Source organism: Triturus cristatus, chromosome 6, assembly GCF_964204655.1.
Source record: "Triturus cristatus chromosome 6, aTriCri1.1, whole genome shotgun sequence".
NCBI classification, from domain to species: domain Eukaryota; kingdom Metazoa; phylum Chordata; class Amphibia; order Caudata; family Salamandridae; genus Triturus; species Triturus cristatus.
In genome coordinates, this window is record NC_140589.1 from 1,808,716,176 (window position 1) to 1,808,743,974 (window position 27,799).

A 27,799-nucleotide genomic window follows, 5' to 3' on the forward strand; every position below is an offset into this window, starting at 1 on the left:
CTGGATGGATGAATGACTTATGGATACATCGCTGGATGGGAAGGTGGGTTATGAATTGCTGAATGGATAGATGAACTATGGATAAATGGCTGGATGGATAAATGGGTTATGAATGCATTGCTTGATGGATAGATGGGTTATGAATGGCTTGATGGATAGAAGAGTTATGGTTGAATAGCTGGATGGACAAATGGGTTATGGATGGATGGCTGGGTGGATAGGTGGGTTAAGGATTCATGGTTGGATAGATGGTTATAGATGCATAGATTGGTTATGGATACAGGGCTGGATGGATAAACGGGTTATGGAGGTATGGCTGAATGGATAGATTGGTTATGGATGTAGGGCTGGATGGATAAATGGGCTATGAATGGATGGGTAGATAGATTATGGCTGGATAGGTGGATGGGTGGGAAATTGATGGATAATTAACTGAAGATGGATGGGTGGATGAGTGGATGGATGGGTGTTGGAGGGATGGCTATTTAGAAAGAAAGGTATACATATGACAAGGTACAAGTAGAAACCTAATGTAAATGATTAAAATAATTGAGAAAAGGAGATAGAGATACGAAAAACAATTGAAAGGTGACATTTCCCGGTGGTGAGCAAGAGGGGTTTTACTGAGCATAGATGGGTTTCAGGATGGGCTTCTTATGAACTATGTGAGAAAGTGACTTTAGTGCAGCTGGAAGTATTGTTTCATTCTTTGTGGGGGTCATCCCCACCCCTAAATTAGAAGATCAACTGACCCCTGTGGTCCAATGGTGCCTGAGAATGGTCTGTCCAACATGGCCCTCGGTTTTTCCACACAGGAGACGCGCTGCTGTGTTACCGCTACGAAGTGTCCTACCCCTTCAACAAGATCACGTCGAAGTGCCCCCCAGTGAGGATGCTGTGCCAAGAGAATGAAACATGCGCCTCGTACACCATGACAACCTGTAAGTACTTGCCCCTGGCCCTGGGGTGCCTTCTATGGCACTGTGGTGGGCCTCATGCACTAGATTCAGCTCCAGCCGGAGGAAGGGGAGAACTATTAATTTCGATGGCCTAATAGTTTGATTATATCGAGTGACATTTGGCCAACCATTTGGGCTGGAACAATACAGACGTAGTGGTTAATTTGTAAAAAGAAATAAGTGCCAACGCTCTTGTCAGGAGACCACTGCACCTTGCACCACACATTGCGCCTGCAAGTGCTGACAATGATAGTAACAACACAACTACTAACTGTCACATTCATACAAATGTGACAATTCCGACTATTTCAGACCCCCAAAGCTATTAGAATGGCTTGTGCGGCACGTAAGAGTACTTTTGAATGCATATTGAATTAATAACGAACTGTTGTGGTCATCTCTTAACTAGCCAGACAGTGCCACCTTGTGTCAGACTGCCACAAAAGTAGGCGTTGGAAATTAAGTGCTGGAGCCGAGCATTGGAAACCACATGCTCAAATTAAGCACTGGTGTGGTTGGGTGTCAGATTTGCTTGCTTGGCCTCAGACTGTGAGGCAATGTCTTTTTTTTAACACAAAGAGGAAGGTTTCTCAACGCCAGCGGTAGCGACTATCCGCAACCACCCGCATTGAGAAATATCACCTGTAGGTGGTCTAGAGTAAGATTTTTCTTGTTGGATGTTAGAAATGGGATTTTTGGTAGGCTAGAGCATATGCCAAAGCCAGGCAGAAACCATCACTCTAGTCAGGATAAGGGAGTTACACTCCTAAAATAACCCCTGCTCACCCCCTTGGTAGCTTATCACTAGCAGTTAGGCTTATCTTAGAGGCAGTGTGTAAAGCATTTCACATAACCAACAGTAATACAGTGTAAGCACTACAAAAGGACACCACACCAGTTTAGAAAAATATCCAATATTTTTATATACTTAAGACAAGACTAAAAACAATAAAAATCCACAATGCAGCACTTAAAAATCTTCAGTTATCAAAATATGCTTGAAAGACCGTTCCTTGATGTCGATAGATCCGTCTGGGGTTATCACGGCGTTGTGACAAACAAATCCAAACAGTTCTGGCTGACCGCGGCGTTGCAGGCCAGCTACGGTGTCGGGAAGACTCGCAAACAGTACCTTTTAGAAATGCAGAGCGTCGGTGACCTCTCGTTGAGCTTCCTAAAGCTTGGCGTCCGCAGGCGTCGGTTAAAGAGGTCGGGGCAGGAGTCATCTGGCCCTCGATGTCACACGCGTTGCAGATCGAACTCCTCTCTGTAGAAGTTAGGAGCGCTGGCGTCGGTAGGTATCGGGTGCTACAGTGTGAAGTACAGCAGTGCGGCGTGCGGTGCCCTCAGGTCGCGGTGCGAACAGCGGCTCGTGGCAACGTCAGATGGCTTTGTCGGTGAGACCAGGGTCACAGTGTGAAGTGAATGCAGTACTCGTCGCGGTGCTGCCAGGTCGCGGTGCGAGCAGCGGCATCGTCAATGCTGAAGTGCTGTTGTCGGCTGATGAACTGGAGTCGATGGCGCCAGCAGGCCAAGGCTGCTGTGCAGGATGAGGGCGGTGCGTTGTGTAACTTTACGAGCAGTGCCCTCGAAACACGATGCAAGTAGCGGCGTCAATTTCGGTATGGAGTGGTGGCGTCGGGGATACCAAGGCATCGTGGTGAAGCAAGGCGGTGCAGAGTACGTTGCACACAGGTCGCAGTGCGAGCAGCGACTCGGTGGCGGCATCAACAGGAGGCGTCGGTGAGACCAAGGTCGCGGTGCGGTATTGCGGCGGTGCCCTCTGCGGTGCCTTCAGGACATGGAGTCGGCAGTGGCGTCATAGAAGTCATCGGGTTGCTTTTCCTCTATTGCAGCACAATACACAGGGACCCCAGTGCTGAGGGCAGAAGAGCTTGAAGTCTTTACTGTTCCTGAGACTTCTTGAACAGGGGGCAAGCTCTACCTCAAGCCCTTGGAGAAACTCACAAAGCAGATTGCAGAAAATTCAGTCCAGTACTTTCACTGCCCAAGACAGAAGCAGCCACTGCAGGCCAACATAGCAAAGCACACAGCAAAGTGGTAGTTCCTCCTCACAGCTTCTCTGGCTCTTCTTCTTGGCAGTCTCCTTGGTCCAAAAGAGTTCTAAAGTTCAGGGGTCTGGGCCCCAATATTTATATCCCCAAATCCTTTGATCTCTTAGGCAGAGAGTGTCTGTGCCCAGCCAGAACCAGTTCTGCCTTTTCTGGTGTGACTTCCTGGCAGGAGGTGGAGACGGCATGGTCAGAAACAGACCAGGCCCTTTGAGGTGCAAGGAATTCTCCTCCCCCTTCCCCCATTGCTGCCCAGGTCTATTCAGCCCTTTCCTGACCCACCTAGACTATCTGGAGCCACTCCTGCTCCCCAGCCTTCTGTCATACAAAACCCAGACAGGAAATCTACATTCCAGCAGAGGCACATGGGATGACTGAGCAAGAAAATACCTACTTTCTAAAAGTGGTATTTTCAAACACAGAATGTAAAAATCACCTTCACTAAAAGATGCATCTTTAGATTCTGAGTTCAGGCATACTAAACTTTATTTTCCTACCTAATTCCCCGGGCCAGTTATGTTTATAAGATGTTATAAACAAACTCCCCATTCTGTCCTATGGGGAACAGGTAGACTTACAATAGCCAAAACCGAAATTGGCCGTAATTCACTATCAGGACATACCACACACACCAGGGAATGTCCTACCTTTCACATACACTGCACCCTGCCCACAGGGGTGCCTTGGGCCTACCTTAGGGGTGGCTGACATGTAAGTATAGGGAAGGTTAGGGACTGGCAAGTGTGTGCACTGGCCAAGTCGACATGGCATTTACAAACTGCGTGCAGACTCCACAATGGCGGGCCTGAGTTACCTTTTCAGGGCTACTCACGTGGGTGGCACAATAAGTGCTGCAGGCCCACGAGTAGCAGATGATTCACGGGCCCTGGCACACTCGGTGAAAGTTACTAGGGACTAACAAGTAAATCAAATATCCAAACGTGGAAACACCAATCCATAACACAATTTACCACAGGAGCACTTGCACTTTACCACTGATTAGCAGTGCGAAAAGTGCGCAGAAACGCTACGCCAGCAAAAACAGAGTCAAAACCGGGAGGTCAGAAAGCAAAAAACTCAGGGAAAACACGCCAAAAGATGCCAAGTCTAACACTTGCGATCGCCAACTTAACAGCGAGCGAGGAAGAAACTCCGCGGAGCGCGGAGTAGGAGAGATTCCGTAAACTCCATGAGCAGAGCGTAATTTCACACCCAAGCCAAGCGCTAAGTGTTTTTCTGAGAATCACAGACTATTGAGCCGAGGGTGGTATTTAAACCTGGATGCCCGTTCCAAAGTCTGCAGCTGTAGTCTCAGATCTCATCCTGGCTCAGGAACTCGACCTACTTATCTACATTGAAACCTGGCTCAATGACTCCTTTGACCCCATCCTCCACATCCTCGTCCCGCCCAGCCACAACATTATCAGACTCGACCGAGTTAAGAAAACGGGTGGTGGCATAGCCTGTATCCACCACAGCTCTCTCTCAGAAAAACAATCCCCCTCACCTAATCTTTCATCCTGTGAATATCTTTCCCTTGATATAACTATCAAACATAGACCCATATGTAGCCTGCACATCTTCTATCACCCGCCGGGAGACAACCTCCGGTTTATTGAACAAACTATGGAAACCATCTCCTCCAACATGAGACGACACTCCCCTCAGATGTTCCTTGGAGACTTCAACCTCAACTGGAATGATCCACATGATCAGGCAGTTAATAGTCTCAAAAACTTCATCAGCGATCTCCACCTGTCCCAAATCTGTGACACTCCCACGTACAATCTTGGCTCGACCCTAGACCTAATCATCGCCAATCCAAAATCCATTCAACTCGACTCTATTCTCCCCTGCAACTGGTCTGACCATCACTACATCACCTTCCGTATCCTAGAAAGCTGGAACTCCAAAAGATCACAACCACTTAAACATAAACAGTGGAAAAGATCTCTACATAATACCAACATAAATGAACTCATCTCGCACTGCAATATCTCCCTTCGGCCCCCTGCTAACCTAGACAACGTTCACGAGGACAAACGCAGCCTTAGATTAGCTGAACGCGCATGGCGATCAACTCCATCAGCTGAGCTACTAAAAACTCTTAGGCTAAAAAGGAGCAGATACAATAAACTCGTCAGAACGGCTGAAGCAAATTTCTTAAAAACCCAACTTGACAAAGCTAAAAACCACCCCAAAAGACTCTTTGAGCTGATTAAGTCACAATCTAATAACACTTCTGGGCAATCACCTCACATCTCCCCCGGTCCTCAACCGAACTGTGATGCCGTTGCTGACTTCTTCCTCGCTAAGGCGAATAAGATCGAATCTGACCTCAAATTGGCTCTCATCAAACTCGCTCCCTCACCGAATTATCCTGAGCCCTCCCTCCCCGCCTCCCCTCCTATGCTGTCCTTTCTCTCCCCTAAAAACAACGCCTCTTGGAGCCAATTCACACCCACATCGAAACTGTCATCCTCAGCATTCTTTTGACCCTGAAACCCTCTAATCACTTCAATGACCCCCTCGCCCCCAACTTCTATAAAGATATGGTTGGAACACTAGTCCCGCTCTGGTCTAAGATCATCAATGCCTCGCTGTACCAAGGGGAGATCCCGGACTGCCTGAAGGCGGGCCTAGTTCTCCCTATTCTTAAAAAACTCACGGCTGACTCAGATGACCTGAGTAATTATCGACCAATCACAAACATTCCTACTCTGGCTAAACTCCTCGAGAAATCTGTACATGATCAACTGCGCAAACACATTGACCAATTCCAACTCCTCGACCAATACCAATCGTGCTTCCACTCTGGACACAGCACGGAGACGGCTATCACTCATATAGTGGATGATGCCCTCTCTATGCTTGACCAGAACAAAGCTTGCCTTCTAATACTACTCAATCTCTCATCTGCTTTTGACACGGTCAAACAAACCTACTTAACCTCTTGGAATGTAGGATGGGACTCTCAGGCACTGTCCTTAAATGGTTTACCTCCTTCCTCAACAACAGAACACAAAGAGTCAAATCCAATCAAACTCTATCCAACTCTAGTCCCTGCACACTTGGTGTCCCACAAGGTTCCTCACTCTCCCCCACACTCTTCAACCTTTTCATGGAACCGCTGACTGTAATCCTCAAAAACTCCAACATCCAATACCACATGTACCCGGATGATACCCAACTGTCCATGAAACTATCTTCACCAGAAGATATCCAATCTCTCAACGGAACCCTGCACAAAACCTTAAACTGGTTAACCTCCAACCACCTCAAACTAAACGCCCTTTAAACTGAATTCCTCCTCATCTCACCCATCAGGCAAACCCCCACTGTAATGAACAGGGAGGGGCTGTGGTCTGTCGGCTAGACTGCTGACTTTGGTGCTGCAAACTAGGGTTCGAGCCTCGGGGTCACGTCCACATCCTGTGATTCTGGGCAAATCACTTAATCCCCCCGTGCCTGAATGTGTAATGTAATTAGGGTGCTCGTGTAAAGTGCTCCAATACCTTCGGGTCGAGTTCGCGCTATATAAATATGCAAAAAAAAACTTCCTCACTAACCTCACCACTGTCAACTGCACACCACACATCATTGACTTCACTAAATCATTGGGTGTTGTCCTAGATAAGAATCTAAACATCCAAGACCACATTAGAGCATCGACCAAATGAGCGAACTACCATCTAAGCATACTAAGACAACTCAAACCATACCTCCAACAAGAGGACTTCAAATCGGCGGCGGCAGTGCCACTCTATGTGGTCTCCCCAAACTCAGCCTAGCCCCATTCAGAGCATCTCTGAATGCTGCGACTAGACTTATCACTGGCTCCAAGAAATCCAACCACATTTCACCAAACCTGAAATCACTCAACTGGGTCCCGCTCGAGGCAAGGATACAATTCAAAATTGCATGTATGACCCATAGAGCACTACACTTCAACACCCCTCTATACCTGAAAAATAAGCTTGAACTATCTGGTAGTGCTCGATCATCAAGAAGCACCAGCACTCTGCTCCTTAAGCCAAAGAAATTAAAAAAATTGAAAGCCTACAAACGCACTTTCCCTGGCTCTGCCCCGAGAATCTGGAACTCCCTACCTGTTGACACAAGACTGATTCCATCAACCTTTGCCTTCAAAAGGGAAGTGAAGGCTCTACTGATGAACAATTTGCTTAACTAGTATCCAATCCCCCTCACCGCACTGCCTGTTTTAGCGTAATGTGCTACCAACTGGCCTATGCTACCTGGCCCTGTAGGATGCGTTATTACTGTTTCCAAGGTAACTTGTCGTAACTGCTACCTGGCCTATATCATGGCCTACTTTCGCCCGTATCAATGTTGCTCCTGATGTATATTGCCTAATAGTCTTATCGACCTGTATCCGCCTCAACCCGCATGTAAAGCACTCTGATACCCGCTTGGGTCATGTTCGCGCTATACAAAACTTTTAATAAATAAGACATATCTCCTCAGGTGAGATGAGCCACAGGTCAGGTGGATGACCATGCGTAAATGCGAGCAGTCAACTTTTGGCTTGATCAGGCTCAAGAAAGTCAGGGGGGGGGATATTTATTTATGCTATTTAAAAGCAGTTTTGTTTAGCGCAGAGTGACCCAAAGGGTAACTGAGTACTTCACATAAGAACAATTTCACACATGTAGGAAAAGCTGTGCTTTGTGCTAAATAATGAAATTAGTTTAAAATAATTACCATTATAACATAAAATCACAGAACCATCAGACATTACATTCATAGGGAGCAGCAGTGTCATAGGGTGGGATAAATATATATAGGGTATAAAGCTTTAGAATATTTTTAAAAACAGTACCCATTTCCAGATATCACAGAGTTTGTGAACTTTTATGATTGGACACAATGCTGAAACAAGAAGATTCTCAACTGGAAAAGGTGAAAGGAGGAATTGTTAGAATTAATACAGAGAACATGTTTTGACCTCTAGGTACAGTTTCTGAGAAGGATACATTTAGGGACTTCTTTTCCTTGAATCTTGGTGTTTCCAAGAGTTGGTTGTGCTGGCTCTGATGGATGCGTTGTCAACCGGAAATAGTCAGCTGTAGCTAGTTAGCGTTCCAAAAACATGACGTGCCATACATTGGGTGGATCAGGGGCTGGCAGTGGCTTTGTGATTTCCAATATTGAGACCCACAAAGGTGACCTTTTGTGCCTAGTTGCAATCCTGCTAGATGGCACTTGAGTGTTCTGCCATGTGTGGACCCGCTGTGCCGCCTGTGCCAGCGTTCCTTATGCCACTAGTTGGGCATAGGCTGGCTTCGCCCATGCTGTAATAATCCATCTGGAGACCTAGTGGCCGCTCCATTTCTAGCCTGACCACGATTGGGTTATTTTCTATTTTTTTACGCATTTATTAAATTACATATTTATTCATTTATTTAAGGGTCTTCATACAGCCACATTAGAACCTCTAGTGGGCCACAGATAACCCCAATTGGGACCAATTTAGGATCTTATCTATTATTGTAGTTCATCAGGCCACATTTACAAGACCTCATTGTATGAATCTCATGGCCATTCCAGAAAGACACCGCGTAGGTATGGAAGCAGGAAAATAATCTATAAAATAAATAGCTAGATGAAAAGAAGAGAGCAGAGAAGTCCTAAAATAGAAAAAACCCAGAGCCAGTCTTGAAATTTTAAGGCGTACCAGGTATCTTTTTAGGTCGAGCCTAGTGGCAGCGCACATACGCTGCTCGCTCTGGTAGACTGCTGTAGAAGAGTATGGGAGAGAAGCTGCACACACTCTCCTCCCAAATTTTTCATTGGCTTGTGTCATTGTCTTTCGTAAATGCTGCCATCGGAATTGTTGATAGGCTTGTTAGTCCCTCCTTAGTACGGCCTTGTCTTCATTTGTACTCTCCCATGGCGACTGGCCCTTTTACCTGTTATTTAGTCTGTAAGCAATATTTACTTTATTGAGTTTCTCTTACTGCAGGCCGGACATGCGCTGCTTCAGCGGAAACCACTAAGTCATGTGAATTCCAGGCAGCACATAATCCTGTGCTAATGGGCTGAAGCTGACAACAGCACATCTGTGTTACATGTCATCTGTACTAAACAGACCCTCCAGGATTTCGCGGTTTGCCTCGAAATCGGCACTTTTGCAAAAATGCTGCTATTTTTATAAAAGTGCCCGCGAAATCGGCACGTTTGTACATAAACCGCGATTTTTACATAAGTGCCCGCGAAAATGAAGGAATGCATTACTTTGTACTTCATAGTGAATCTAACAGGTCAAATATTACCCGTAGGAGTCATTTCACTGGCACAGAATACATAAACCCATTTACAGAACTTCCTGGCATCGACAAATATGACCTTTCAGGCTACACAACTATGTTCTCTATTTCCATGAATTTGCCATGCTATAAATTATTGGGACTAAACTGATACCTGGCAAGGGTCTCAGGACGCATAGCAGCAGGTACATTACCCTCCAAACTATAATACTCAGATTGGAGTACTGGCCTGCTGGGTACACACAGATACTTCTGCAGTTGCATTAAAGAGGTATGCTGTATGAGTGAGAATAGACCTGGCAACGTGCAGATTGCAGAAACATCTCTGTTGGAAGTGCATTAATCCATCAATCAATTGTATTGGAAACTTGGACCTGCAGGTTACACACAAATCTATGTGGGAGGTGCCAAACCTCCGAGTTATCTTATTGAAGTTTAACGAGTATCTTTCTGTAGGTTGCATGGTTCTTGCAATATGAGTTCACCTCAAGGGGCTACTACTAGTTTATCCAAACGCCGCAACACTAGAATGTCAATGCACAGTGCCCGGTAATATAAATGAGAACTGTGAGGGCCCTGTACAGCCCAGATTGTCATTTTGATTTCTGCACGAACTCCAGATTATTTAAGAGTCAGAATTCTGAGCCCCAGGCTAGTTTTGGCATGTTAAACCTGCCACAATTTACCAGGAGGAAAAACGCACAGTGATTACCATCGATATGCAGCGACATCTACATGTTATGCCTCATGCCCAAATAAAAAGTTACGAACAGGAGGTATTTCATGACCACAGTAAAGTCCTCGCGTCAAGGTGACAGTATTTACCGGATCAAGTAAATGACTTAACTGTACACAAGACACTTGTAGTTGAGGCTTCTGTGTGTTAGTAGTCAAAAATAAGTGCAGGCAGTATGAACCCGCACTGCAGAGCTTAATTTCTAATAAAAAAAAAGAATAAGTGCCAGGGCACTTCCGCTTGCACTGCCCATTTTCACTGTCAATTTCAGTAACAGCATAACTAATAAGTCACTCTCCTACAAGTGTAACAATTCTGATAATTTCAGGACCCCAAAGTTAAAAGAATGGATTTGGCAGCAGGTATTAGTCATTCTTAATGCGCAATCAGAGTGGTAATTGCAATACTGACACTGCTGGATGCAGCGTTTACTGAGCACGCGATTTCTGCACAATTTCTAACGCGTGGCGCGTGCCCGTTAAGCTGCAGCAGATTTCACTGGGAAAAAATTATATATGCAAAATCTGCATGGTGCACTGCCTCTAGGGCTGGGTAGTGCAAAATGTGCCATACCAAGCCACTGGTGACGTTTGGTACTTGCAATTAAGAAAAAAACACATTTCCTTCACTCAGTGTTCAGAATTACAAGCTGCCCTGGTGGTACCAATGAGGACTCATTTGAAGCGTCACGCCCAGTCACAGGTCCAGGAAGCGGGATACAGTCTTTCAAATGTCTCCCTCTCTCACTCGGTGTGCCGATTACAAGAATGGGCTAAGCAAATGGAGGATTGCATTTCCAAGGGATAGCAGCCTTCACCTGTGGGCTCCTTCCTCTGTTACATATCCCAGATTGCCTATTTCCAAGTGGAATACTCTGCTAAAAGAGTTTCCATTGTTTTGAAGCTGAAAATGGCTGATTATGAGTAAAATAAAGTGCCGCAAAAATGCCGCTAAATTTCCATATTTGTGCCACTAAATTTTCATATTTGTGCCGCTAAATTTACTAATCCATGCCACAATGTCCTCGGGGGTCTGACTAAAGCCACCTGACGGGTTGTTTTCAAAAGCCTGTTTTATTACCGCCACCATCAATACCACCACCTCCACCAACACTACCATCACCAATACCACCACCACAACCAATACCACCACCACCACCAATACCACCGCCACCAATCACACCACCAACAATACCACCACCATCAACACCACCAATACCACTACCAACACCACCAATAGCATCACCACCACCAATACCACCACCACTAATACCACCTTTACCAATACCACCCCCACCAAGATCACCACCACCAATACCACCACCACTAATACCACCACCAATACCAACACCACCAATAACACCACCACCAATAATACCACCACCAATGCCAATACCACCACCAATACCACCAAATTTATATGCAAATTGGGGTGTCAAGGCAATTTCCTACGCTGATGACACCCAGCTGGTTTTCCCATTTAAGGATAGGTCGGCAGACACTTTTATGAACTTTAAGGGCTGCCTACAAGATATAGCGCGCTGGATGAATGCTAATAAATTAAAGCTTAATGCCGAAAAAACAGAAGTTCTGTTTTTCGGCAGTGGCTTAGCTCCAGATCCAGTATTGTGGTGGCCATCAGAGATGGGATCACCACCAATACCGGGTTCGTGCGCCAGGAATTTGGGTGTGAAATGGGAAGCAAATCTCTCCTTTTCTGCTCAAATTAAGCAGGTTTCGTCTGTCTGTTTTAGCATAATGAAAAATCTACGGAGAATCCTCCATTTTTTACCTGAGGATTGCCGGAAATCCATAGTACATGCTACAGTCACGTCCAGGCTGGACTATGCCAATAGTCTATATCTTAGCCTCCCCAAATATGCTATAGGACGTCTCCAAATGATTCAGAATGCGGCTGCGAGACTGGTGCTACGAATACCTTTCAAACACCATGTCTCTCCGTATTTGAAGAAGCTCCACTGGTTGAAGGTGGAGAAGCGAATCCAATTCAAGGCCATGATTCTGGCGTATCGAGCCTTGAATGGAAACTGTCCTAATTACCTTAAGCAAAGACTGAGCATATATAAACAAAATCGGGTGCTACGATCTAATTCTCAGACTCTTTTACAGGTCCCTCGCTTTGTGAGGTCCCGTTTGGGGGGGAGGACTTTCACAGTGGGTGCAGCATTACTGTGGAACAGCCTTCCTGAACTCCTGCGGAAGGCAAACATTGAATCTAGTTTTAGAAAAACTTTGAAAACATGGCTTTTTTAGTTTTTATTCCCCGTTGGTTGCAACTCAGCTGCTTTCAGCGCCGGGACACCCCTATTTGGGGTAGCCGTGCGCTCTATAAACTGTATTAATAATAATAATAATAAATTTACCACCACCAATACCACCACTAATACCACCACCAATACCATCACCAGTACCACCACCACCAATACCACCACCACCAATACCGTCACCACCAATACCTCCATCACCACCAATACCACCACCACCAATACCAATACCACCACCACTAATACCACCAATACCACCACCACCACCACCACTAATACCACCACCACCAATGTCCCCACCACCAATACCACCACCACCAATACAACCACAACCAATATAACCAACAATACCACCACCAATACCACCACCAATACCATCACCAATACCACCATCAATACCACCATTAGTACCACCACCAATACCACCACCACCAACAATACCACCACCACTAATACTACCACTACCACCACCCCCAAAACCACCACCACCAATACCACCACCACCAATACCACCCCAACCAGTACCAATACCACCACCAATACCAATACCACCACCAATACCACCATCAAGACCACAACCACCAATACCACCACCATCCCCAAAACCACCAATACTAATACCACCACCTCCAATGCCACTACCAATACCACCAATACCACCACCACCAAGATCACCACCACCACCTATACCACCACCACTAATACCACCACCAATGCCAATACCACCACCAATACCACCGCATTTACCACCACCAATCCCCCAGCACCAATACCAATACCACCACCACCAATACCACCACCAATACCACCACTAAGACCACCACCTCCACCAACACTACCACCACCAATACCACCACCACAACCAATACCACCACAAATACCACCACCACTGCCAATACCACCACGTCCAATCACACCACCCAATACCACCACCAACACCACCAATACCACTACCAACACCACCGATACCATCACCACTACCAATACCACCACCACCAATACCACCACCAATACCACCACCACCAATACCACCCTCACCAATACAACCCCCACCAAGATTACCACCACCACCACCAATGCCACCAATACCACCGCCACCAATACCACCACCACTAATACCACCACCAACACCAACACCACCAATAACACCACCACCAATAATACCACCACCAATGCCAATACCACCACCAATACCATCACCAATACCCCCACCACCAATACCAATACCACCACCTCCACCACTAATACCACCACCAATACCACCACCAACAATACCACCACCACTAATACCACCAATACCACCACCACTAATACCACCACCACCACCAATGTCACCAACACCAATACCACCACCACCAATACCACCACAACCAATATTACCACCAATACCACCACCATCACCACCAATACCATCAGCAATACCACCATCAATACAACCATCACCATCCCTACCACCACCACCAATACCACCACTACCACCACCCCCAAAACCACCACCACCAAGGTCACCACCACCGCCAATACCACCACCACCACCAATACGAACACCACCACCACCAATGCCAATACCACCACATTTACCACCACCAATACCACCACCACCAATACCACCACCAATACTACCACTAATACCACCACAAATACATCCACCACCAATATCACCACCAACTCCAATACCACCACTACCACCAATACCACCACCACCACCAATACCAATGCAATCAATACCACCACCACCAATACCATCACCACCAATACCATCACCACCAATACCACCACCACCAATACCACGAATACCTCCACCACCACCAATACCACCACCACCAATAACACCACCACCACCAATACCACCACAACCAATATTACCACCAATACCACCACCAATACCACCACCATCACCACCAGTACCACCACCAATACCACCATCACCACCAGTACCACCACCAATACCACCACCAATATCACCACCAACAATACCACCAACACCAATACCACCACCACCACCACCCCAATACCACCACCACCACCACCCATATGACCACCACCAGTACCAATACAACCATCAATACTACCACCAATACCACCACCAATACCACCACTAATACCACCACCACCAATACCACCAATACCACCACAAATACCAATACAGCCAATACCACCACCACCAATACCACCACTAGTAATACCATCAATACACCACCACCGATACCACCACCAATACCAATACCACCACTACTAATACCATCAATACACCACCACCAATACCACCACCAATACCAATACCACCACTACTAATACCACCACCACCACCAATAACACCACCACCACTAATACCACCACAACTAATATTACCACCATTACCACCACCACCAATATCACCAACCAACAACACCAACACCAATACCACCACCACCACTACTAATACCATCAATACACCACCACCGATACCACCACCAATACCACCACTACTAATACCACCAATACCACCACCACCACCACCACCAATAACACCACCACCACTAATACCACCGCATTTACCACCACCAATCCCCCAGCACCAATACCAATACCACCACCACCAATACCACCACCAATACCACCACTAAGACCACCACCTCCACCAACACTACCACCACCAATACCACCACCACAACCAATACCACCACAAATACCACCACCACTGCCAATACCACCACGGCCAATCACACCACCCAATACCACCACCAACACCACCAATACCACTACCAACACCACCGATACCATCACCACTACCAATACCACCACCACCAATACCACCACCAATACCACCACCACCAATACCACCATCACCAATACAACCCCCACCAAGATTACCACCACCACCAATGCCACCAATACCACCGCCACCAATACCACCACCACTAATACCACCACCAACACCACCAATAACACCACCACCAATAATACCACCACCAATGCCAATACCACCACCAATACCATCACCAATACCCCCACCACCAATACCAATACCACCACCTCCACCACTAATACCACCACCAATACCACCACCAACAATACCACCACCACTAATACCACCAATACCACCACCACTAATACCACCACCACCACCAATGTCCCCAACACCAATACCACCACCACCAATACCACCACAACCAATATTACCACCAATACCGCCACCATCACCACCAATACCATCACCAATACCACCATCAATACAACCATCACCATCCCTACCACCACCACCAATACCACCACTACCACCACCCCCAAAACCACCACCACCAAGGTCACCACCACCGCCAATACCACCACCACCAATACGAACACCACCACCACCAATGCCAATACCACCACATTTACCACCACCAATACCACCAGCACCAATACCAATACCACACCACCAATACCACCACCAATACTACCACTAATACCACCACAAATACATCCACCACCAATATAACCACCAACTCCAATACCACCACTACCACCAATACCAATGCAATCAATACCACCACCACCAATACCATCACCACCAATACCACCACCAATACCACCACCACCAATACCACGAATACCTCCACCACCACCAATACCACCACCACCAATAACACCACCAATACCACCACAACCAATATTACCACCAATACCACCACCACCAATACCACCACCACCACCAGTACCACCACCAATACCACCATCACCACCAGTACCACCACCAATACCACCACCAATATCACCACCAACAATACCACCAACACCAATACCACCACCACCACCACCCCAATACCACCACCACCACCCATATGACCACCACCAGTACCAATACAACCATCAATACTACCACCAATACCACCACCAATACCACCACTAATACCACCACCACCAATACCACCAATACCACCACAAATACCAATACAGCCAATACCACCACCACCAATACCACCACTACTAATACCATCAATACACCACCACCGATACCACCACCAATACCAATACCACCACTACTAATACCATCAATACACCACCACCAATACCACCACCAATACCAATACCACCACTACTAATACCACCACCACCAATAACACCACCACCACTAATACCACCACAACCAATATTACCACCATTACCACCACCAATACCACCAACCAACAATAACACCAACACCAATACCACCACCACCACTACTAATACCATCAATACACCACCACCGATACCACCACCAATACCACCACTACTAATACCACCAATACCACCACCACCACCACCAATAACACCACCACCACAACCAATATTACCACCAATACCACCACCACCAATATCACCACCAACAATAACACCAACACCAATATCACCACCACCAACACTACCACCACCCCAATACCACCACCAATACCACCACCAATACCAATACCACCATCAATACCACCACCAATACCACCACCACCAATACTACCACTACCACCAATACCACCACCAATACCACCACCAATACCACCACCACCAATACCACCACCAACACCAATAAAACCACTACCACTACCACCAATACCAATACCACCACCACCAGTACCAATACCACCACCAAAACCACCACCACCACCAATACCACCACCATCACCACCAATACCACCACCACCACCACCAGTACCACCACAATACCACCACCAATATCACCACCAACAATACCACCAACACCAATACCACCACCACCCCCAATACCACCACCACCACCAATACGACCACCACCAGTACCAATACCACCACCAATACCACCATCAATACCACCACCACCACCAATACCACCACTAATACCACCACCAACAATACCAATACAACCAATACCACCGCCACCAATACCACCACCAATACCACCACCACCAATACCACCACCAATACCACCACCACCAATACCACCACCGATAGCACCACCAATACCAATACCACCACTACTTATACCACCAATACCACCACCACTAATACCACCACCACCACCACCAATAACACCACCACAACCAATATTACCATCAATACCACCACCACCAATATCACCACCAACAATAACACCAACACCAATACCACCACCACAACTACCACCACCCCAATACCACCACCAATACAACCACCACCAGCACCAATACCACCACCAATACCACCACCAATATCAATACCACCATCAATACCACCACCACCAATACCACCACTAATACCACCACAACAATACCACCACTACCTCCAATACCACCACCACCAATACCACCACCAATACCACCACCACCAATACCACCACCACCAATACCAACACCAATAAAACCACTACCACTACCACCACCCCCAATACCACCACCACCACCACCACCACCACCAATACCACCACCACCAGTACTAATACCACCATCAATACCACCATCAATACCACCACCAATACCACCACCAATACCACCACTAATACCACCACTACCACCACTACCACCAATACCACCACCAATACCAATACAACCAATACCACCACCACCAATACCACCACCACCAATACCACCACCAATACCACCACCAATACCAATACCACCACTACTAATACTACCAATGCCACCCCACTAATACCACCACCAATAACACCACCACAACCAATACCACCACAACCAATATTACCACCACCAATACCACCACCACCACCAGTACCACCACCCCAATACCACCACCGCCACCACCCATATGACCACCACCAGTACCAATACCACCATCAATACTACCACCAATACCACCACAAATACCAATACAGCCAATACCACCACCACCAATACCACCACTACTAATACCATCAATACACCACCACCGATACCACCACCAATACCAATACCACCACTACTAATACCATCAATACACCACCACCAATACCAATACCACCACTACTAATACCACCAATACCACCACCACCAATAACACCACCACCACTAATACCACCACAACCAATATTACCACCATTACCACCACCACCAATATCACCAACCAACAATAACACCAACACCAATACCACCACTACTAATACCATCAATACACCACCACTGATACCACCACCAATACCACCACTACTAATACCACCAATACCACCACCACCAATAACACCACCACCACTAATACCACCACAACCAATATTACCACCAATACCACCACCACCAATATCACCACCAACAATAACACCAACACCAATACCACCACCACCAACACTACCACCACCCCAATACCACCACCAATACCACCACCAATACCAATACCACCATCAATACCACCACCAATACCACCACCACCAATACTACCACTACCACCAATACCACCACCAATACCACCACCAATACCACCACCACCAATACCACCACCAACACCAATAAAACCACTACCACTACCACCAATACCACCACCACCAGTACCAATACCACCACCAAAACCACCACCACCACCACCAATACCACCACCATCACCACCAATACCACCACCACCACCACCACCAGTACCATCACAATACCACCACCAATATCACCACCAACAATACCACCAACACCAAAACCACCACCACCCCCAATACCACCACCACCACCAATACGACCACCACCAGTACCAATACCACCACCAATACCACCATCAATACCACCACCACCACCAATACCACCACTAATACCACCACCAACAATACCAATACAACCAATACCACCGCCACCAATACCACCACCAATACCACCACCACCAATACCACCACCAATACCACCACCACCAATACCACCACCGATAGCACCACCAATACCAATACCACCACTACTTATACCACCAATACCACCACCACTAATACCACCACCACCACCACCAATAACACCACCACAACCAATATTATCATCAATACCACCACCACCAATATCACCACCAACAATAACACCAACACCAATACCACCACCACAACTACCACCACCCCAATACCACCACCAATACAACCACCACCAGTACCAATACCACCACCAATACCACCACCAATATCAATACCACCATCAATACCACCACCACCAATACCACCACTAATACCACCACAACAATACCACCACTACCTCCAATACCACCACCACCAATACCACCACCACCAATACCACCACCACCAATACCAACACCAATAAAACCACTACCACTACCACCACCCCCAATACCACCACCACCACCACTACCAATACCACCACCACCAGTACTAATACCACCATCAATACCACCATCAATACCACCACCAATACCACCACCAATACCACCACTAATACCACCAATACCACCACTACCACCAATACCACCACCAATACCAATACAACCAATACCACCACCACCAATACCACCACCACCAATACCACCACCAATACCACCACCAATACCAATACCACCACTACTAATACTACCAATACCACCCCACTAATACCACCACCAATAACACCACCACAACCAGTACCACCACAACCAATATTACCACCACCAATACCACCACCAATACCACCATCACCACCAGTACCACCACCCCAATACCACCACCGCCACCACCCATATGACCACCACCAGTACCAATACCACCATCAATACTACCACCACTACCACCACTAATACCACCACCACCAATACCACCAATACCACCACAAATACCAATACAGCCAATACCACCACCACCAATACCACCACTACTAATACCATCAATACACCACCACCGATACCACCACCAATACCAATACCACCACTACTAATACCATCAATACACCACCACCACCAATACCAGCACTACTAATACCACCAATACCACCACCACCAATAACACCACCACCACTAATACCACCACAACCAATATTACCACCAATACCACCACCACCAATATCACCACCAACAATAACACCAACACCAATACCACCACCACCACCACTACCACCACCCCAATACCACCACCAATACCACCACCAATACCAATACCACCATCAATACCACCACCAATACCACCACCACCACTACCACCAATACCACCAATACCACCACCAATACCACCACCAATACCACCACCACCAATACCACCACCAACACCAATAAAACCACTACCACTACCACCACTACCAATACCACCACCACCAGTACCAATACCACCACCAAAACCACCACCACCACCAATACCACCACCATCACCACCAATACCACCACCACCACCCCCATACCACCACAATACCACCACCAATATCACCACAACAATACCACCAACACCAATACCACCACCACCCCCAATACCACCACCACCACCAATACCACCACCACCAGTACCAATACCACCACCAATACCACCATCAATACCACCACCACCACCAATACCACCACTAATACCACCACCAACAATACCAATACAACCAATACCACCACCACCAATACCACCACCAATACCTCCACCACCAAAACCACCACCACCACCAATACCACCACCACCAATACCACCACCGATACCACCACCAATACCAATACCACCACTACTGATACCACCAATACCACCACCACTAATACCACCACCACCACCAATAACACCACCACCACCAATACCACCACAACCAATATTACCATCAATACCACCACCACCAATATCACCACCAACAATAACACCAACACCAATACCACCACCACAACTACCACCACCCCAATACCACCACCAATACAACCACCACCAGTACCAATACCACCACCAATACCACCACCAATATCAATACCACCAGCAATACCACCACCACCAATACCACCACTACCACCACAACAATACCACCACTACCTCCAATACCACCACCACCAATACCACCACCACCAATACCACCACCACCAATACCAACACCAATAAAACCACTACCACTACCACCACCCCCAATACCACCACCAATACCACCACCACCAGTACTAATACCACCATCAATACCACCATCAATACCACCACCAATACCACCACCAATACCACCACTAATACCACCAATACCACCACTACCACCAATACCACCACCAATACCAATACAACCAATACCACCACCACCAATACCACCACCACCAATACCACCACCAATACCACCACCAATACCAATACCACCACTACTAATACTACCAATACCACCCCACTAATACCACCACCAATAACACCACCACAACCAATACCACCACAACCAATATTACCACCACCAATACCACCACCAATACCACCATCACCACCAGTACCACCACCCCAATACCACCACCGCCACCACCCATATGACCACCACCAGTACCAATACCACCATCAATACTACCACCACTACCACCACTAATACCACCACCACCAATACCACCAATACCACCACAAATACCAATACAGCCAATACCACCACCACCAATACCACCACTACTAATACCATCAATACACCACCACCGATACCACCACCAATACCAATACCACCACTACTAATACCATCAATACACCACCACCAATACCAATACCACCACTACTAATACCACCAATACCAATAACACCACCACCACTAATACCACCACAACCAATATTACCACCATTACCACCACCACCAATATCACCAACCAACAATAACACCAACACCAATACCACCACTACTAATACCATCAATACACCACCACTGATACCACCACCAATACCACCACTACTAATACCACCAATACCACCACCACCAATAACACCACCACCACTAATACCACCACAACCAATATTACCACCAATACCACCACCACCAATATCACCACCAACAATAACACCAACACCAATACCACCACCACCAACACTACCACCACCCCAATACCACCACCAATACCACCACCAATACCAATACCACCATCAATACCACCACCAATACCACCACCACCAATACTACCACTACCACCAATACCACCACCAATACCACCACCAATACCACCACCACCAATACCACCACCAACACCAATAAAACCACTACCACCAATACCAATACCACCACCACCAGTACCAATACCACCACCAAAACCACCACCACCACCAATACCACCACCATCACCACCAATACCACCACCACCACCACCAGTACCACCACAATACCACCACCAATATCACCACCAACAATACCACCAACACCAATACCACCACCACCCCCAATACCACCACCGCCACCAATACGACCACCACCAGTACCAATACCACCACCAATACCACCATCAATACCACCACCACCACCAATACCACCACTAATACCACCACCAACAATACCAATACAACCAATACCACCGCCACCAATACCACCACCAATACCACCACCACCAATACCACCACCAATACCACCACCAATACCACCACCAATACCACCACCAATACCACCACCACCAATACCACCACCGATAGCACCACCAATACCAATACCACCACTACATATACCACCAATACCACCACCACTAATACCACCACCACCACCACCAATAACACCACCACAACCAATATTACCATCAATACCACCACCACCAATATCACCACCAACAATAACACCAACACCAATACCACCACCACAACTACCACCACCCCAATACCACCACCAATACAACCACCACCAGTACCAATACCACCACCAATACCACCACCAATATCAATACCACCATCAATACCACCACCACCAATACCACCACTAATACCACCACAACAATACCACCACTACCTCCAATACCACCACCACCAATACCACCACCACCAATACCAACACCAATAAAACCACTACCACTACCACCACCCCCAATACCACCACCACCACCAATACCACCACCACCTGTACTAATACCACCATCAATACCACCATCAATACCACCACCAATACCACCACCAATACCACCACTAATACCACCAATACCACCACTACCACCAATACCACCACCAATACCAATACAACCAATACCACCACCACCAATACCACCACCACCAATACCACCACCAATACCACCACCAATACCAATACCACCACTACTAATACTACCAATACCACCCCACTAATACCACCACCAATAACACCACCACAACCAATACCACCACAACCAATATTACCACCACCAATACCACCACCAATACCACCATCACCACCAGTACCACCACCCCAATACCACCACCGCCACCACCCATATGACCACCACCAGTACCAATACCACCATCAATACTACCACCACTACCACCACTAATACCACCACCACCAATACCACCACCACCAATACCACCACAAATACCAATACAGCCAATACCACCACCACCAATACCACCACTACTAATACCATCAATACACCACCACCGATACCACCACCAATACCAATACCACCACTACTAATACCATCAATACACCACCACCACCAATACCACCACTACTAATACCACCAATACCACCACCACCAATAACACCACCACCACTAATACCACCACAACCAATATTACCACCAATACCACCACCACCAATATCACCACCAACAATAACACCAACACCAATACCACCACCACCACCACTACCACCACCCCAATACCACCACCAATACCACCACCAATACCAATACCACCATCAATACCACCACCAATACCACCACCACCACTACCACCAATACCACCAATACCACCACCAATACCACCACCACCAATACCACCACCAACACCAATAAAACCACTACCACTACCACCACTACCAATACCACCACCACCAGTACCAATACCACCACCAAAACCACCACCACCACCAATACCACCACCATCACCACCAATAACACCACCACCACCCCCATACCACCACAATACCACCACCAATATCACCACAACAATACCACCAACACCAATACCACCACCACCCCCAATACCACCACCACCAATACCACCACCACCAGTACCAATACCACCACCAATACCACCATCAATACCACCACCACCACCAATACCACCACTAATACCACCACCAACAATACCAATACAACCAATACCACCACCACCAATACCACCACCAATACCTCCACCACCAAAACCACCACCACCACCAATACCACCACCACCAATACCACCACCGATACCACCACCAATACCAATACCACCACTACTGATACCACCAATACCACCACCACTAATACCACCACCACCACCAATAACACCACCACCACCAATACCACCACAACCAATATTACCATCAATACCACCACCACCAATATCACCACCAACAATAACACCAACACCAATACCACCACCACAACTACCACCACCCCAATACCACCACCAATACAACCACCACCAGTACCAATACCACCACCAATACCACCACCAATATCAATACCACCATCAATACCACCACCACCAATACCACCACTACCACCACAACAATACCACCACTACCTCCAATACCACCACCACCAATACCACCACCAATACCACCACCACCAATACCAACACCAATAAAACCACTACCACTACCACCACCCCCAATACCACCACCACCACCAATACCACCACCACCAGTACTAATACCACCATCAATACCACCATCAATACCACCACCAATACCACCACCAATACCACCACTAATACCACCAATACCACCACTACCACCAATACCACCACCAATACCAATACAACCAATACCACCACCACCAATACCACCACCACCAATACCACCACCAATACCAATACCACCACTACTAATACTACCAATACCACCCCACTAATACCACCACCAATAACACCACCACCACCAATACCACCACAACCAACATTACCACCACCATCACCACCAATACCACCACCAATACCACCATCACCACCAGTACCACAACCAACAATACCACCACCACCAATACTACCACCACCACTACCACCTCCCCCAATACCACCACCACCAATACCACCAACACCTGTACCAATACCACCACCAATACCACCACCAATACCAATACCACCATCAATACCACAAACCACCACCAATACCACCAATACATAGTAAGTAAGTAATATGTTTATTGTACAGTTAATTAAAACCATTACAAAAATTGACCATCTCTTATTAACATGAAAAGTAAAAAAAAGAAAAACAAACAGCTAATTAAAAAAACACATGTTTAAAATTGCAGAGAATATCCACTCCCCCTGCCTTGGTAGCCCATAATCTTATTTCTTCATTTCTGTTGGGAATATTAGCAGCAGTTCGTGAGGTAGAGTTACCCCCCTAATCAGAGTCTTAACTGCAGAATGATATCAGGCCGAGGAGTGCAGATTTAAAGTGCATATTTAAAGTGCATAGTGCCACCTCAAGGAGGAAAGATGGCCATTTAATTGACCTTTTGATGATTTTCTTAGGGCATTTACTTGTGCAAAAAAGCTTGAGGTAATGTGCTTAAAACACTGTTGCAGTACACTTATTTTTAAAACGAGGGTCAGCTACAGATAAAAACTTTACTAGGCAACAGCTTAGTTGAATGTCTTCACCAGAGATGCTTGCAAGCACCGCTTGTCTGCAAGACCGTAATTGGTTTTTGTTAAAGATAGGTCTAAGTAGTAACCGGCGTTCTCGCATCAGCTCACGGCAAATCGTTCTGATGTGAACTATGTCCTCCTCTCCTTCACCACAAAGACGGCACATTGCTGGCTTTGGAGGGCGCAGCCAAGTAGGCAGATGGTATGCCGTCGGTAATAGACCTAACAGAAATTTCAAGAACTTTTCTTTAATGGTTCTAGAGAAGTTAGAAAGGAGGTAGGCTTGAGGAGTCGCTTTCCTATAGGTTTGTATCGTGAGCCAGCCATGTGAGCGTTTTATCAAGGTCGCTTTATCCTGTAAAATAGACTCTTTTTTGACTATGTTGTTTACAATTTTCTTGAAGCTAGCCATGGTCCCGGGCATTGCCCAGAGTTGCCGTAGCCCCAGCTGGTCCAGTGCAGTGTTCAAGTAATATCTGGCTGGGCAAGTTCCTATTGTTTCCACTTCTCTCCACATGTAAAAATTCAGCGTTCCTGGCTGCCCTTTTTTTTATCTTGAACCAGGTTTTAACAAAAGCTACTTTTCTGGCTAGCTCCTGCCCTTGTATCCCAAATTCCAACCTCATTTGCGCCGGAGAGATAAATCCAGGCACCCATAAATTACTCTCAGTGCTCTTGTGATGGTGCCATTTAATATTTCCGCATCCCTCCCTCTCATGGCTTCACTTCCATAGGTGATTGATGGTATCAGTTTGGCCTGAATCACCTTGGTCAGTGGGAGATAGCTTGGTCCAGCGGTTATATTCTTCAAGTTTCTTAAAGCTACTGCTGTTGTTAACCCCCTCTTTTTTATTGCCTCGAACTGTGCTTTGTAATTGCCTTTGCTGTCGATCATAACCCCCAGATATTTGTAGTCTTGAACGACTTCAAGCTTGTATTTTGCCAGGTGCCAGTTGTATTTTGTTTTTATTTTCCGGTAATTTACACACATGACTTTTGTCTTGTCTTGGTTGATACTTAGTTTGTTGTTTTCTGAGTATTGAGATGTGATGTCCAGCAGGCGTTGCAATCCTATGGGTGTCCGACTGATGAGAACTAAATCATCTGCGTATAGGAGGTTAGATAGCTGGCAACCTCCCAGCTTCGGGGCATGCGCATTGCTTCCATTAAGTTGGATTGAGAGCTCGGCCATAAATAAGTTGAATAGTGTCGGGGCTAATACACACCCTTGTTTTAATCCTGAGGTTGTATTCATCTTTTTTGATAGATGGTCTCCTGCCCCCAACTTTACTTGTACCCAGGTGTTACTGTGCAGAATGATTAGTTGTGTTAATAGCAGTGGTAGAATACCTAGCTTTTTTAATTTTTGCCACAGAATGTTTCTGTTTATATGGTCAAATGCGGAACTATAGTCGATAAAACAGATATATAAAGGTTGTTTGATTAGAAGTGCAGCGTCTATCATTAGTGAGAGGGCGGAGATGTTGGTAGCAGTGCCCATGTCTCTTCAGAAGCCGGTTTGATTATAGGGTATTGCTTTAATTTCTGTAGACCATGTTATTAATTCTTGGAGGAGCACCCCGGCATAATATTTGGCGTCATTATCCAAAAGGGCTACCAATCGGTAGCTCCTTGGATCGTTCCTGTTGCCTTTTTTGTAGATAGGAGAGATTATTGAGCCTCTCCATGATGATGGTACTATCGACGTCTGCAGAATTCTATCAAAAACCGGTTTTAGGGCGGTAGCCCAAAATTCAGGGTCTTGTTTGAATAATATGGGCGGGATCCCATTAGGGCCAGGAGCTCCTTCGCGTCTACCTTTCAAGATTCTTTTGTGAATTTGTGTATTTGTGATTGTAATTGTACAATTCTGCCCATTTTCTGCAATCAGATTCAGCTGGGGCGGTTGAGTTTCCATACTGGACGCAGGAGTGTTTGAGCCAGTTTGGGGGGTCTGATTTTTATTAAAATGGTTCAAGGAAAG

The 27,799-nt window shown here is 46.6% G+C and overlaps 1 protein-coding gene across 1 annotated transcript in view; it reads left to right on the plus strand.

The window, feature by feature from the left end:
• Window positions 1–27,799, plus strand: part of LOC146822056 (uncharacterized) — a 64,513-nt gene that overhangs the window by 18,277 nt on the left and 18,437 nt on the right. The window contains exon 2 of the mRNA XM_085613170.1: window positions 816–941. Within this exon, the coding sequence (XP_085469296.1) occupies window positions 816–941 (126 nt within the window). The remainder of the gene's footprint in view (window positions 1–815; window positions 942–27,799) is intronic.